Source organism: Malaclemys terrapin, chromosome 1 (genome assembly GCF_027887155.1).
Source record: "Malaclemys terrapin pileata isolate rMalTer1 chromosome 1, rMalTer1.hap1, whole genome shotgun sequence".
Lineage (NCBI taxonomy): Eukaryota > Metazoa > Chordata > Testudines > Emydidae > Malaclemys > Malaclemys terrapin.
Genome location: NC_071505.1, coordinates 241,162,717 through 241,179,478, shown reverse-complemented (window position 1 = coordinate 241,179,478; position 16,762 = coordinate 241,162,717). Strand labels below are relative to the sequence as shown.

The 16,762-nt window shown below is 40.9% G+C and overlaps 1 protein-coding gene across 3 annotated transcripts in view; it reads left to right on the top strand.

Annotated features, from left to right (window-relative positions):
- EDAR (ectodysplasin A receptor) overlaps positions 1–16,762 on the top strand; it is a 113,279-nt gene that overhangs the window by 61,177 nt on the left and 35,340 nt on the right. For all 3 annotated transcript variants that reach the window (XM_054010704.1, XM_054010700.1, XM_054010699.1), the window contains 4 exons: positions 2,858–2,926; positions 3,446–3,568; positions 5,222–5,403; positions 15,245–15,330. In XM_054010704.1, the coding sequence (XP_053866679.1) occupies positions 2,876–2,926; positions 3,446–3,568; positions 5,222–5,403; positions 15,245–15,330 (442 nt within the window). In that variant the 5' untranslated portion in view covers positions 2,858–2,875. The remainder of the gene's footprint in view (positions 1–2,857; positions 2,927–3,445; positions 3,569–5,221; positions 5,404–15,244; positions 15,331–16,762) is intronic.

The window sequence follows — 16,762 nt, the reverse complement described above, 5'->3', positions numbered from 1 at the left end:
GACTACAATGTAGACAACTAGAGGACAACATTTAATTTGAACTAGACAAATCTGGCTATCGCTGCGAATAAGCATTTCAGACCAGTAGATATCTGTGTAGTCTGAAAGCAACTGAAACTTATTTATTTATTGTACAGCTGGCTACCACTGAAATTCTCTCAGTGAAGTTTTGGCCGAGAACAGTCTCAGAGCCAATTTTTAATAAAAACACTGGGTTTGCAATATTTATATGGTACCTCTCCCAAGCTCAGTTATAATTAGGATTCAGTTTAATAATAGTATGTTTTAAGACTATATCTTGGAATGCCTCCAGATTAACCATACTCTGGTAGCTAGAACTTTTGGCCAATTTAAACATATTTGGCCACTAGCACCATCACAGGACTAATTTCCATAATGATGACTACAAGATTATATTCTCCAAAAAAAAAATTTTTTTTAAAGTTTCTCTACCTCTAGGTAGGTTTCTAGATTTAGGACAATTTATCCCTGATTTTCTTTTGTTTCTGTTTTTTTTTCAAGAGTAATATCCTGAAGAAATTGAAGTACTCTATAATTCAGTCTTTTCCCCACCCACCCAGTAACCTGCCTCAGCTAGCCCAGTTGCTAGAAGGAACATATAGTGAGTTAATTGCCTGATGGTAGAGCGATATAATCTTTACTTAATCTATTTAGTGTTTAGAACTGTAAACTTTAGGGGTATCTAAGTTAATTGAGCACTAATATATTATAGCTCTTGTGCTAGAATTTGACACAATGCAGTAATTGAACTCTCACTGGAGACTTAAGAAAGCCTTTGAAAGTGTCAGAGAGTTGCCAACTGAAGCTTCTTAAAGGGTAGTTAGCATCTGCAATAACCAAAAGTATTACAACCACACCTCAACTATTTGAGATTTTTAATTTGTAAAATCCCTGCAGCAACGGTACCACTAAATATATTTTTCATCGTGCTGTAGAAAGGATTTGTACCAACTTTCCTAGGGTTTTTTTTTTTCAAAAAACACTGCAAAAATTAATAAATAGCATTAGCTCCCCTTCAGAATTGTTTATGAAAAATTATGTTCAGACTCTATAGCCAATATTTTAAAAAAGAGCCTAACATTTTTCATCTGCAAATATTTCTAAAAGAAGTTACCAGAGATGCAGCTGTCACAAAGATTGTGATGAATTCTTTTAAACTACTGTCATTCTACCTAATACCTAAAGTTAGGCTCCTAAAGCTATGGCTTATTTGTCAAAAGTGCTGAGCACCCAGCAGTCTCCACTGAGGTCAGTTCTATGCCCCCGGGGCATTCTCCTTGGTTCCTGTGAAGGGGGAATCCTTAGAAGGCCAGTTAAGCTGCCTGTGTAACGGTGCTCACAATCTGCCCTCCTGCCCCAACTTCAATAGATCTTAGTAAGGACTGTAGAATTAGGCTCCGTTATGCAATTGTAACAAGGGGTGAAGAAAGCTCAGGCAATATTCGGTATAACCATACACTCCCATTCTTCCTGCTTACCTGAAACATAGGCCAAAGTTGTGTCTTTTGGGGACTTTTCAGAAAGCATTACACAGAGTTAAATCCCAGGGCTATTGTATGTAAAACCTTCATAAACAGATGTTAACAATTCCCAGTCAATTTCAAAGACAGAGCAAAATACATTTTCTTAGTAAAAAAAAAAACATTTAACGCACACAAAACACATTGTATAGAGTATGAAATATTGTAATAGTATTTGGAATATTATGAATAACTTTTAAACACAAGCTATTAGACAGTAAATCTACAGCTGTTCCTTATATAGACTTTCCACCCTTCAGTTTCTGTTACTCACATTCCAGCATAAGGCTTCAGCATAAAATTTTCTATGCTTTAGCACACACATCATAACACATTCCCCTCTGATCTTCTTTCAGAGATGACTTCTCAGTATTTATAGTGTGCCCATAGAGTGTGTGTCATTTGGACCCATCAGAGCTTGAGAAATGGCAGCATCTCAGCCCTTTCACTTCAGAACCCTGTCAGAAAACAAGCCGTCAGGGGAGTGGGGGCTCCACAGCTTGCAGCATCCCAGCCCTTGGCTTAATAGCTGACTGGTTTTGTCTCCAAAGTGCTATAGGGATTGCGAACAGCCCCCACAACAAACACAATTCTTGGTCCTGCATTGATCTGAGTCCATGGAGCTGTTTCTAAATATTCTATTTATAATATTCTGCACCCCCTCCCACAAACATACACACAGTTTTGCTCTTTGGTTGGCTCAACTCTCAGAGGATAACGAAGAAATGAACTCTCAAGATGAGTTGCCCACAATGAAAACTTCCTATATAGCCTCAGAATAGCTACGAGGCATGTCTGGTAACTTCTACACCCTGTTCTGGAAGTTTTGGGGTCTTTTCTAACTGAGTGACCCTGCCCTGCTCTCTGTTTAGGTTCAAAGTCACAGAGTATCCCACTAAGATCCAAGTCCCCTACCCATGGCTTCTCTTCCCCTCCCCGGGAGAAACAAAGTCTAATGCTGCGTTACAAAGCGTATGGGTTACATAATGACAGTCTGCTCTCAAGAAGAGGAAAGGGCTTTACTTTTAAAGTAATATTTAGATTTTTTTCATGGGTGTGTCTCTTTTGAGCTTTATATAACTTCAGGCATTGCTTGGTTTTAATTATAAAAAGTTCATACTTTGAAAGCAGACTAGAATTGCTCATCTCCACAACAGCTCTCAAAACTAAGTCCCAAATTGTGAATGAAGCATCCTTTACTTTGAAGAGTAAAACAGGGGAGCAGTGGGGAAGAGGACAGAATACAAACCCAAAGAGAAAAACATAAAGAATATTTATGAATGTGTACATCATAATGACTGATCATATCTTTTCAGGTAAAGTATCAAGAAAATATGGTTCATCTGGGTGAACATAAATGGACGCATGTGTTTCCTTTTCTGGTGGTAGGTATTTAATTGCCTAAGGTATAACCAACTTGCAAAGATAGCTGTCATTAGTGTGTGTGAGGGTGGGAGGTGGGTTTGTTTGTTTGTTTTTAACTTTAGTAAATTAACATAGCACTTCTACAAACAATTGAAATGACAGGTTCCTGTCTCAATTTAGCAGCCCATTCCTGTTCAGCAAAGCATAAAGCATGTGTTTAACTTTAGTCCCATTGACTTCAACAGGACCTAAGTATGTGCTTAAATGCTTCATTGAATTGGGGCCTCAGTGCTTACATACTAGTAAACTGAATCAACCCTGCAGTTTTAGGGTGCCACTCATTTTGCTGAAATGTATGTTTTAAAACACCCATAATTCATTCTATCTTCACTTCCAGGTAGTAGCATTAAGGATGTTTTGCACTAAAAGTCAATCCATCAGCCTTCCAAACCCTAGCTGTTTGGCAAGGATAACATGTTTGTAATAGGAAAACTGGTTGATTAAATTAAATATTTTAAATGTTTAACCTTTCGTGACAGGTGTCACTGGTGTACTCTGCTAATGCTGAATATTCTAACTGCGGTGAAAATGAATACTATAATCAGACCACTGGAATGTGCCATGATTGTCCCCAGTGCAAGCCGGGAGAAGAGCCTTATATGGTAAATTCAGTCTCTCAATCTTATTGTGAAATGCCACACCCGAGGCTAAAATAGGAAAAAATGGCCTACAAAAATTAAATATATTGTTCACAATGGATTGTTTTTACATTGGGTATAAGTTATGAAAATGCAGTTTAGTGTCTCTGTGCACTGCTAAACAGAAGTGGTTATGGATCTCAGATATCTACTACGGATCGTACCAAATTTATGATGCTCAGCAGACTGCAATGCCCCTTGAAATCCTTGGATAAAAGATGCTGTACAAACGCAAAGGATTCTTGGTTCGTTAAAAAGTATTATTCATTTTTTTAAAGATAGACATGATTTCTAACATGATTTTATTATATTTGTATTGTAGAGAGAAAGGAAAGAAACTGAGACCCAATCCAGGAAGCATTTGAGCACATGCTTAACTTTAAGCCTGTATGACTACTCATGTGCTTAAATGCTTTGCTGGATTGAGGTCTTACTATTTTATGCTTCTGTAAACCACGGCCCACAAATAGTTTCTTAAAAGTAATACTTTAAAACAGTTCTTATGTAAAAAAATTATACACACACACAATTTTGCCAGTAGTGTCATCTTGGTTCCCATATTTCAGCTAATCAGCAATTTAAAAACCTGACATTAACATTGGTGATTTTGTGTGATGAATAGCATGGAGTGCTTGCTGACCCCACACACAGAGAATTTAATTTTGCTTTCCTGCTACAATACTTTGGCATTAAAGAAACTTGGAAGCCTCTGCAACATTTTAAATTACAGTTCCCAAATAGCCATTTAATTTATAGCAGATAATTTGCATATTAAAAAAATAAATTACTGAAAACCTTTTTAATAGGCTAGACTTCCAATTGTAAGTTTTGCACAGTTGCTAATCCTGAATAAATATGTTTGTAATAACCAGTTGGTTTTAGTTCAGAACACCAGTGATGTTTTATTTAATCTAAACTGAATGCTCATCTGGGAAATCAGAGTTAGGGGGTTACTGAGTATCATGCAAACATTGCCATAAGAGAAGCACTTGGAGCCTCTTCCCTCCCCACCAATTAAGAGATCTCTGATATTCCTGCTGGAACGATAATGCTTCACCCACATTTTTCTGCTTTAATCCCTAATCTTCAATGTCCTAACTCAGGGGTAGTCAATTGTTTTTGGCACGGTCCAAATTTCTTGATCAAGGTATAGTAGAGATCTAGTCTCCAGATAAAATAATAAACAAAACCCAATAATAATAAGTAAATAAAAAGATTTTGGGGTCCATTCAAAAGTGTTTGGGGGTCTGGATTTTGTCCCCAGTCTGCCTATTGACTACCCCTGCCCTAATGTATAGTTACCATCTTTCCAGTTGAGGAGTGAATAAAACTCACTTCTGAGTCTGTCAGGAATATAATATAAATGGCTAAAGGGGGTCGCTTTTGAGAAAAACAAAAGTCTCTCCCCTTTCCCTTCCTAAAAATCACATCATGCCGTCTCCTCATCATTCTTCAGCCTTATCAGTACAGATACTAAGAGACTGAACCACAAACTTGGCTCTCCTATTTGGTATTCCATAGCACTACAAAGCCATGGGGCCAGACGAGAGCGTTCTCTTTTCCTACATGGTAGCACCAACTGCAGTTCTATCATACAGTGTCTGTCTGTTATTATAGACTTGTGGCTATGGCACCAAAGATGAAGACTACGGCTGCATTCCTTGCCCGTCTGAAAAGTTTTCTAAAGGAGGTTACCAGATATGCAGGCGTCACAAAGATTGTGAGGGATTTTTTCGAGCCACTGTCATGACACCTGGTGATACAGAGAATGATGCAGAATGTGGGCCTTGTCTCCCTGGGTAAGGATATAACCATGAATCTTTACAGATGTGTCCTTCAAAGTGCTCCGAATGTCTTTTCCCCACTGACACTTCTGACATCTTCCTATTTCCTCCCCACCTGGTTATAAGTACTATGTCAATTAGTCATAATTTATGGTATTGGTAAAAATAATAGATGTCAGTATTTGAAAGCTTTTGAGTAGTTGTAGTAGTAGATAGGAGTGTGCCTTTAATCCCATTGAAATGCAATAGACTGGAGGAATATTTCTGAGGGACAGAATGGGAGAAAAAAATTATATTTCCCCCTTAAAAACAGAGAATGAGACTCCTCTGAAAAAGACCAGCTGTCAAGTGTGGCAATAAGCAGTATTTAGTAGTTCTGTAGTGCAGCTGTCTAAGATATGTTCATTCTGAAAAAAAAAAATGAAGGCAGCAAGTCTCAGAGGCTGGGTCAACTGACTTGGGCTTGCACTATAGGGCTAAAAAAATACCAGTGTAAACGTTCCCACTTGGGCTGGAGCCCAGGGTCGGAACCACCTTCATGCCAGGTTTCTAACCCAGGGCTTCAGCCCAAGTGTTAATGTCTACACCGCTATTTTTATCCCCATAGCATGAGCCTCAGGCACGGAGACTCGCTACTTCTTGGTTTTTTATTTTCTTTTTTGCATTGTAGATGTACCCTCAAGGGCTACTAAAGCCATACTACCTATTATTAACACACTCTCAAGATTAAAAATAATAATATTACGTGGCGGATACTAGTCACTTATTATTGGAAGGCAGCACTAGAAGGGATTAAAAACAAGGAATTCATAGAGAATGTCATATTGGTTTGAAATGAAGATAGAACAGATGCCATGTATTAGGGCTACCTTTTATTACCATTTTGAGCTCTACTGAGAACAGATAGCATAATTCTGAAGGGGAGAGGGAAATAAAAGTGATAGAACAATCACCAAATTAAATATATTAGAGATGTTCTCTTAGATATACAGTAGAACCTCAGAGTTATGAACACCTCGTGGAAGGAGGTTGTTCATAACTCTGAAATGTTCATAACTCTGAACAGAACATTATGGTGGTTCTTTCAAAAGTTTGCAACTGCACCTTGACTTAATACAGCTTTGAAACATTACTAGGCAGAAGAAAAATGCTGCTTTCCCTTTATTTTTATAGTAGCTTACATTTAACACAGTCCTGTACTGTGTTTACTTTTTTTTTTTTTTTTTTAAATCTCTGCTGCCGCCTGATTGCGTACTTCTGGTAACAAATGAGGTGTGTGGTTGACTGCTCAGGTCGTAACTCTGGTGTTTGTAACTCTGAGGCTCTACTGTATTATCTTTTAAGGTCTGCATGCATATGCATGCAATTTTTTAGAACTTTATTTTAGTTGGCTTTATTTAAGTAAATATTGTACAAGAAAATTCACTATTTTTCTTTTATACATATGTTCACCTTTGGTCTATATGTGTGACTCCCACTGACATCAACGGGAGTTGTGTGCAGGGAGTGAAGGTACAAGATAGCTCACACTACTAAAAACGCAGTTGAATCAGTAAGAAGGTCACTGAGATATCATGGAGTCTAAGGCCAGCAGGAACCACCAAATCATCTAATCTGACTGACCTGTATATCACAGGCCCCCAACAAACCGCCCAGTTCTCACACCTTAAACCCAACAACCAAAATTAGACCAAAGTTATACAACCTACAGGAGACTAAACTATTGTGTGCCCCAGGCAGAGAATAGGAGGGACTGAGGTGCACCAATGCTCAGGGCCCCTGCAATGGCAGTAAATTGAGTAAGTGAGATAATGCCAGCAAACCATTATGCCAGTTAATGCCAGCAAGCAACCTGCATCCCATGTGGCAGAGAAAGGTGAAAAAATACCGAGGTCTCCCCCCAATCTGACCTGAGGGGAAATTCTTTATCAACCCCATGTGACAATCAGTTAGACCCTGAGTTTATTGCATCAATGATTTGATATGAAATTTTCCTCAATTTACAGGTAAAAAGAAGGGTTTATCTAGCTGCCAGCCTAGCAAACTCAAAGAAATCCCACTTCGCTGTCTTTTCATACATCACCAACAGTAAGGAAAAGTATGAAGGTTAAATAATGGCCTCAGTCACACCTGCGCAACCTCACGGAAGACTAATGGAGTTGCACAGGTATAACTGGGGGTTCAATCTGTAAACAATAAGGCTGCACAGCTGTCACTTGGGGCATGATTGGAAGATACTGTGTTGGCACAGGTGGGAGTGAAAACAGAATTTGGATTAGAGGATTCTATTACTAAATGGCTGATGCATGAGAAAGAAGGGACTCATTTGACTTTCAGATCCCATGGTGATTTTGGAGGGCTGGCAGTTAGAAAAATATCTTCTTAACTGTAAACTGAGGTGATTGGATATGAAATGACTGAGATAAAATAAACACGGAACCCCCACTGTGCTATTTTTACAGACTTGGGCCTCATAGATTCATAGATTATAGGACTGGAAGGGACCTCGAGAGGTCATCGAGTCCAGTCCCCTGCTCGCATGGCAGGACCAAATACTGTCTAGACCATCCCTGATAGACATTTATCTAACCTACTCTTAAATATCTCCAGAGACGGAGATTCCACAACCTCCCTAGGCAATTTGTTCCAGTGTTTAACCACCCTGACAGTTAGGAACTTTTTCCTAATGTCCAACCTAGACCTCCCTTGCTGCAGTTTAAACCCATTGTTTCTGGTTCTATCCTTAGAGGCTAAGGTGAACAAGTTCTCTCCCTCCTCCTTATGACACCCTTTTAGATACCTGAAAACTGCTATCATGTCCCCTCTCAGTCTTCTCTTTTCCAAACTAAACAAACCCAGTTCTTTCAGCCTTCCTTCATAGGTCATGTTCTCAAGACCTTTAATCATTCTTGTTGCTCTTCTTTGGACCCTTTCCAATTTCTCCACATCTTTTTTAAAATGCGGCGCCCAGAACTGGACACAATACTCCAGCTGAGGCCTAACCAGAGCAGAGTAGAGCGGAAGAATGACTTCTCATGTCTTGCTCACAACACATTACTGAGAGAAGCCCCACAGGCTGCTTCTAAGTAGCTATGGAAAGCTGTTATAATTTAGGGCTGCTCTGCCAGACCAGATTATTTGGAGCACACAAACTTGCCATGCCTCCTCACACCTATCTTCTGAATGGGGACAGTGAGGTGGGATGGCGTGTGGGCAGCTCCCTGCCAGGCAAAGGCTCTTTTACACAGGGAGTAATTCTCAAGGGACAGAGCCTCAGTTTGCAGAGTAGAATGGCAGTTAAGAAATGTAGTACATATAGCTACCAAGATGATGGGCCAAATTCTGTGATCTTGACCCAGGGATATATCCTGCCATCAGTGCTTTAGCAGAAATACCTCATGGAATCAGTGGCCCACAGTCCATAAATTAGACAAAACTCTATTCTATATAGTAGAGCTCTGCCTGCTGCTACAGTGAGCCCTCACACCACTTGCCTCAAATAATGCAATAGAGAATTATATAGCTTTACAGCTGTATTTGCAGTACGGTAACTCCTCGCTTAACGTTGTAGTTATGTTCCTGAAAAATGCTACTTTAAGCAAAACGATGTTAAGCGAATCCAATTGCAGCATAAGAATTAATGTAAAGGGGGGGGGGAGGAGTTAGGTTCCACGGACATTTTTTTCACCAGACAAAAGCCTCTATTTTTATATATATATATATATATATATACACACACACACATATACACACACACACAGAGTGTAAGTTTTAATCAAACAATTTAATACTGTACACAGCCATGATGATTGTGCACCTTGGTTGAGGCGGTTGAGGCAGAAGGTGGGATATTTCCCAGGGAATGCCTTACTGCTAAATGATGAACTAGCACTCAGCTGAGCCCTCAAGGGTTAACATGTTGTTAAGGTAGCCTCACACTGTACAAGGCAGCACGAATGGAGGGAGGAGACAGCATGGCAGAGAGAAAAAGAGACACACACCATCAAAGAGAGAGGAAGGGACAGACACTCACCCTGTGTGTGTAAGAGAGAGAGAGAGATATGTGCATTGCCCCTTTAAGGATGCTGACCCAACTTTAAGTGCATTGCCTTTTTAAGTAGATCATCAAGTTGAGAGAGCACCTGCTGGCAGCATGCTCCCTCCATCCTGAGCCCTGCCGTGTTCTCCCTCACCCCCGCTCTGTGGAGATGAGGTACAGGAGTGGGTGGCAGGAGCAGGGGGACACTGACATTAGTACCCCTCTTCCCCACCCCCACCCCATCCCCTGCCCAGCAAGCAGGAGGCTCCCAGGAGCAGCTCCAAGGCTGAGGGCAGGAGCAGCACAGGGCAGTGAGGGGAGGGACAGCTGAACTGCCCAGCAATTGATAGCCTGCTGGGCGGCTGCCACACAGGTAACTTAGGGGAGCTGATAGGGGAACTGCAGGCCCACCCTGGTTCCAAGCTCCCACCAGCTAGCTCCACTGGGCTGCTCTTCCTGCAAGCAGTGGATAAAGCAGGCGGCTGCCAAACAACGTTATAAGGGAGCATTGCACAACTTTAAATGAGCATGTTCTCTAATTGATCAGCAACGTAACAACAAAACAATGTTAACCGGGTCGTTAAGTGAGGAGTTACTGTATTCCCTACAATAAATATTAATGAAGACTCAGGCCTTTGGTGTGTGACGTTGGGTCATTCACAAGCTGCCTGTGCTCAAGTTTCCCCATGTGTACAATGGGGATACTACTAGTTATCTATGCACAGGGATGTTGTGAGACTTAAATCATCAATACTTGTGAAATACTTTGAAATCCTAGGTTGGAAGGTGCTAGAGAAGTGGAAAGTATTAGTATTACAGTGGAAGAGTTAGACCATCAAATCCATGACAGTTCTCTTGCTCTTGACCCACACTCTTCTTTTCCACAATTAGTGCTATAATTTGATTAGTAAATACTTTCCAACATTGTTCAAATACTTGGTGAATAGTAAGGTAACACAAAAAATAATTCTGCTGTTTAAAGTTGACAGAAATGGATTAAGGTTTGTGATTGGAGAGCTTTCTTCAAACATAGATGAACATTTGCTTGCCCTCTAGCACCTTCCCCAATTCTTTTTTCTTTTTGGAGAACAAAAGTAAACTTGTCATGCTGTTTCATGGCAAAAACCCAAGAAATATTTCTTCAGCTTGATTTGATAAGCTGAATGAAGGGCTGTTTATCTTTTCTAAATCATTGTGGCTAAAAGACACTGGATCTAGACTATTCCATATTTATCTTTATGGAGCAATAAGTATCTTTGGCCTGCTGTTCTCACTTGTGGTTTGGCAATAATTCCCTGCTTATTCATTATGTGCTTCACAGTGCATCATTATGCGGCACTAACAATCCACCAACGAATACTGTTGAGGCAAAGGTGGGGAGGTAGACTGGGTACAGGAAGCGTAAAAAGAAAGGAATGAGCATCTCTTTCAAAACTACTAAAAAACAGTATCTACTAGCTTGTGCCCTCTCTTTGGTATGTCTACACTGCAATAAAACTCCCACAGCTGGCCTATGTCAGCTGGCTTGGGCTTGTGGGGCTCCAGCTGTGGGGCTATACAATTGCAGTGTAGATGTTGGGGACTCCATGGGTTCCCAGAGCCTGGGCTCCAGCCTGATCCTGAATGGCTATACTGCCATTTTATAGCCCCACAGCTCGAGCCCCATGAGCTCAAGTCAACTGACACAGGCCAACCATGGGTGTTTTATTGTAGTTTAGACATATCCTTTGGTATGTCAAGATAATACAATAGACTGAGTGTTACCCTTTTTCCCTTTTTTTTTTTTTTAAACCTGAATGCAGCTAGTCAAAGTTTGAGGCCTGAAGGTGTCCCCTTTGGGAGTAGAAATTGATAATGTAGTCTGGTCTTTTCTTTGATACCATCTTGTTTATTTACAAGAAATGTACAAATTCCTGCTTCTCCAAACACAGGAGGGACCAACACCAACAGGAGCAGTGCCTTAGCTTACAGGCCCAAGCTTTGTTCAGCCAGCGGCCCTGACCTAGACCTTCTCTGGGCTTCTCCAAGATCACACCAGACTTGCAGGCTGCTGCTTGGCTTTCTTGAGCTAGCCATGAGTCTCTCTCATTTTGTGTCTTCCCTTACACACACATGCCCTTACCCAAACAGTACTCAGCAAAACCCTTCTACCCACTGGGTCCAAAACCCCTTTTGCCTTTGGTGGGGGGCTTGTGATTAACTTTTCTTGATAGTTACGTTAATTGAACGGGTGTGCTCACACCCGATTTTAAAGAGGTTTGTGATCTGTGCAGTCACCAGTACCTCTCAGTATAACAGTAGTTATAATCACTTATTTTATATATTAGATGGCAGGCCACAAAATAGTTAAAGAGACCAGTAATTATTTCTATGTACAGTAAAACCTGTGGTATTCGGCACTTTACCAACGGGAAAGCTCTAGAAACCGATATTTCTGATATCCATTAAAAGTCTAGTTGGCACTGCCCCAGCCCTGCCCCGAGCGCTGATTCTGCAGTTCCCATTGGCTGGGAACTGCGACTAATGGGAGCTGCGGGGGCAGTGCCTGCAGGTAGAGGCAGCACGCAGAGCTGCCTGGCTGCACCTCCGTCTAGGAGCAGCAGGGACATGTCGCTGCTTGCGGGGAGCCGCCCAAGGTGAGCGCAACCCAGATCCAGCACCCCGAAAGCCCTCCCATGCCCCAACTCCCTGCCCCGAGCCCTCTCCCACACCCAAACACCCTCCCTCCATTGTTAACTCTTAGTTAACAGGAATTTTTGATTAACCAGCACCAACCCTGCCATCCCCCCCAACATGCCAGATAAAGCTTTTACTGTATGTCACACTGGACTAGCTCACTGCGAGTGCCATGCTGTCAGAAAACAGGGCAGATACTCTAAACTGGTGGTATATATTCTATAATTAGATTCCACCAAGCCAACAAGAAATGTGAACTCCTGGATCACTATACCAATCTTACCATGGAGTCATAGACAGTCCCCTTAGACTCTCTAGCCTATCTTGCCACCCAGACAAACTGGACTTAGTGATAATGGTTGCAATAACCAAAAATCACACCATATCAGTTTTCTCCCAGTCCTGAAGGACCAGTCCCTTACCCCCAGATCAATTGATACTCCAGATTTTACATCAAAGACAATTCTATAGTAAACTAACTATAAGTTTATCAGCTAAGAAAAAAGAATGAGAGTTATTGAGAGGTTAAAGCAGATAAAATATAACAAGTGAGTCCAAGTTTGTAAGTACAAAATAATAGCAGAGATGTAGTAATCTGCCAGTTTCCCAAAAGTCTCTTCAGAGCTACCCAGAATAACTGGGGATCTCCACCTTCTTGTTCAGTTATTCTACCCTGTTAGAATCCAAACAGTCCAGAGATAATGCATCTTTCTTTGAATCCATATTTATAGCTCCTAAGAAAAGACAAGCTGACAGTCTTTCTAACCAGTCTTTCTCTTTGATGACAGATAGTGAGGAATGCACTCAATGTTCTTGATTAGCATTTCACAAGATTTCTTTGATGGGTAATTTAGTTGCAAGGGTATTTACCATGTAAATGTTTATAATAGCAAACAATAGGGTATGTCACTAGTTTTCATGAACTGAATGCCTGAATACATTCTCAAACTAGCACACACTTTAACCTAGGGTTATTTAATTACCGGGGTATATATAATGTAAACGTAATTACAGAGGTACATGCAATGTAAATATAATGCAATAGTAAACAACAGGATATAGATGGGCAAAAACAATACAATTAACATCTCCTTTGATCTCTATTAACACACAAGTGAACTGGCCTATGGCTCTGGCCTGAGCAGGTCTCAGTATATACTATTAGGTGTGTATTATGGCTCTAAAAGCCAAAGCAACTCTTGTGGGAGGTGCGGAAAGGTGCACCACCCAAGTAGCAGTAACTGGTGACATTATATATGTGGAGGCCCCTCTGCCTCTGGAGGTGATGAAGAGAACATATTCAACAGGAGCCATTGTGAAAAACTTTTAATCATGTGTATTATGGGCTTCCGCAGTGCAGGTCTGCAGATGCTTGCCAGTGCATGGGGAAATCATACCCAGACACATGCCTCCTGGAATAGTGAGCACTAATGAGCTGCAAGAGGTCATCTTTTGCACTAGGTCACTACTGTCTTTTGTGCCTTTTTTCCCCACTAGCACACCAGTACATGGACAAACCTGTGCAATTACATTACTGAGTGTTTCCCTCAGTTTGAGAAGATGATTTAAAACCATGCTAGGTAGATGCATGCCAAAGGATTTTAAGGACATAGAAAGTCCTCCACCCATGGGCGTTCCGTGACTGACCTTCCAGTAGCTAGAATCTTTTGGGACATTTCTACCAAGCGTAAAGGTTCCGAAAAGTTTGAACGAATTTGTGTGTTTAAATTTCCCTGACTAGAGGAACATCTTCATTGGTACTGTTTGTTGCACTAAATAATCAGGATCAGGCTTGGTAACTGGACATGGGCTCTGGGCTACTTGTTCCTGCATCAAGGTAGCAGTGTATTAACTATTTGCATTGGTTTTAGTTACTTTTTATCATGTGGGCAGGGAAGGTTTTGATTGAAAGAAATACAAGAGCTTAGTTCCGCTAAAACTGGGCAAGTTATTTAGGTTTTAAGGAAATTTGCCATGACTGTTGGGACTGTTTGGTGTTTTGTACCTCTGTTCACCATTATTATAAAGCTGAAACATGAGTGTACAGTTGCTTTCTGTTGTATGTGTACCAGTGTCTGTATGTTGAAATAATATAGATTAAGTTACAGGATAACAGGCACCTGTTATTTCTTGAAGCGTAAAGAACAAAAACAAAAATATAACAGGCTATTTTAGAATTTTGATTAATAGTTTCAGCGATAATTTCTGAATGTGAATGTTTTCAGAAAAAAGTCACAGGTGCATACATGGACAGAATAAAGCAGAATTCAGAACTTATGCAGGGTCAAGTATATACTGGGTACTGAGATACCACAATGAAAAATATAGAACAAATGCATAATGAGACATAACATATATGTTCAGTAGTAGTTATTAGACCCATGTATTAAAAATAGTTATGTAAAGCATAGGAATGTCATTTATTGACAAAAAATTTAAGACTGTTTACTCATCAGCTCATCTATGAATGAAATTCTTAAATACATACCGCCCAGTTACCATGTTCCGAGACAAACTTTGAGGAAAATGGAAGTTTAAAACATGAAAATCTTTTCTTCGCCAAGAGGGACCTAATACAGACCATAACTCTTACGTTACATCTAAACATAAACCATCCCCAGCAAGGAGCTGTTTGAAATACTATAAACTGTAATCTGGCTTTCTCTCAGTCATGATGGTTTTTCTAGTCATGATTGGTGGCCTGCTCAAATTTGGCTTTTTCCTCCTTAGTTAAGGAGATTATTCTTGTGTTGTGTATACAGAAGACTAAATAAATTCAGCTGGTGGTCTTGTCTGGAAAATTACTACTTAAAAAGAAATATTGTTCTTGTTTAGAAAGTCTCATTTCAGGGCATGCTGTAAATTGCAGCAAGAACTCAGTAGGCAGAATAATGTTGTTTTAGGCAATGTTGCTGCTTCATGTCATGTATGGTTAATGGTGGATTAGCTGCCTTTATGAGGGAAGGGAAGATGAGAAAGGCTGTCTCAAATCAAGCAGTAAGAAATGATAATGTCATCAAAATGGTTATAAAAAAGTTTTAAAAAGTGATTTTATCTTAGGGTAATTGCTTTCTGCTCAACCGTACTCAACTGTGATGGATGCACTTATATTGTTTTGCCTTGTCTTGCCCTTTATTGCAGTTACTACATGTTGGAAAACAGACCCAGGAACATCTATGGCATGGTTTGCTACTCATGCTTGTTGGCACCTCCTAACACCAAGGAATGTAAGTGTTCCTTAGTTTCTATGTATTTCATTCAGTTTTGACTTGGATTCAGCTGGAAGTTTCATGTGCAGCTCAGGGTTAGGTTGATGCATATGCCAGTCAAAAATCAGAGTCATCCCTCAGGAAAGCTAGATCTGCTTCCAGCAAGATCACACTGAAAATTAAGCAAACAATTCAGGGAAATTAGAACTTTTGATTTTAGGTCCTATTATTCTGTCATGTGATGTTTTTCTCATCTCCCAAAATACCCATGTGTGATCAATTACCCTTCTTTAACTGGCTGCTCTCTAGATGTTCAATGTCTTAAGGACTAGCTAGTTTCCAGGTTTCTCTGAGGCTGCTGTACTGGGAGATAAGCAACACTGGAATTCTAATTACTTGAAAGTTCCAATTAGCTACTTCTCTGCTATGCTGGGTCCCTGCCCCTCCATTAAGATAGGAAGAAGCAGGGAGACAGGGGTCTGCAAAAAAGACTGGGGTGAGAGAAAGAATGACATACAGCTGGCGAGGTGATTCAACAGGGAGAGCAAGGCTGGCAGCTGAAAAAAAAGTGGATGAGGATGGGACTCTTGGAGTTCAAACTAGGAAGGAGAAAAGGTCTTATTTAATAAGAGCAGAAAGGGTGGGTTCAGGAGGAAGGATGAAGTCCTGCTAGTAGTGGGAAAAAACTAGGGAAGGGATGGAAGCCAAGAGTACTTGTCTCCTGTTCCTAAGTTTATACATTCCTGGCAAGAACAACTACTTTTTAGGTTAAAGGTTACGGTTAAAACTGGAAAGAAAGATATCCCTAACCATCATCTCATTAGTTTGCTATAAAGCAGCGGTTGGCTTCTAAGCACACAGCCTCACACTATGGTCGCTGTGAGACAACCAAAATATGGAACATCTTCCTCTAGATCCAGGTAAAAGAGCATCTTGCCTTTTCACGCTCTTTTTCCGTCACAAGGTGGGAGAGCTGACGGTAGAATTTGAAGTTGTTTAAGAAGCTGCTGAACTTTCATTTGTTAATTGCAAAAAGAGAGACTATACTCCAGTGGCACTTGCTAATCATCATGTTGAACTGGGCCAGTGGTTGATTCATCCCTGCCCATGGGAAGGAGAGAGAGAGACAGTCGCCAACAACACCCCACTGTAGTTAAAGCTTCTGGGAGCCTGATCTCCTCTTTCTGTGGGGGATGAAGAAGGAGGTGGTGAGATTAGAAATCCTCTGTGGATGAGAGTAAAGGGAGTGGAACTTCTCTCAACTAATCCAGGAAAGAGGAGATGTGGGGAGGAACAGAGGAGAGCCCCAGCCCAGCCAGCAGCCAAAGGGGTGGTGTAGTGAGTCGGTGTGGCCCCCCTCCTGTCCAGAAGAGGGAGCCCACGTGCCGGCACCAGAGTGGGTGGGACCACCACCGCCTGTCCCCGCCCCCCGGAAGTCAAGGGGCGGGAC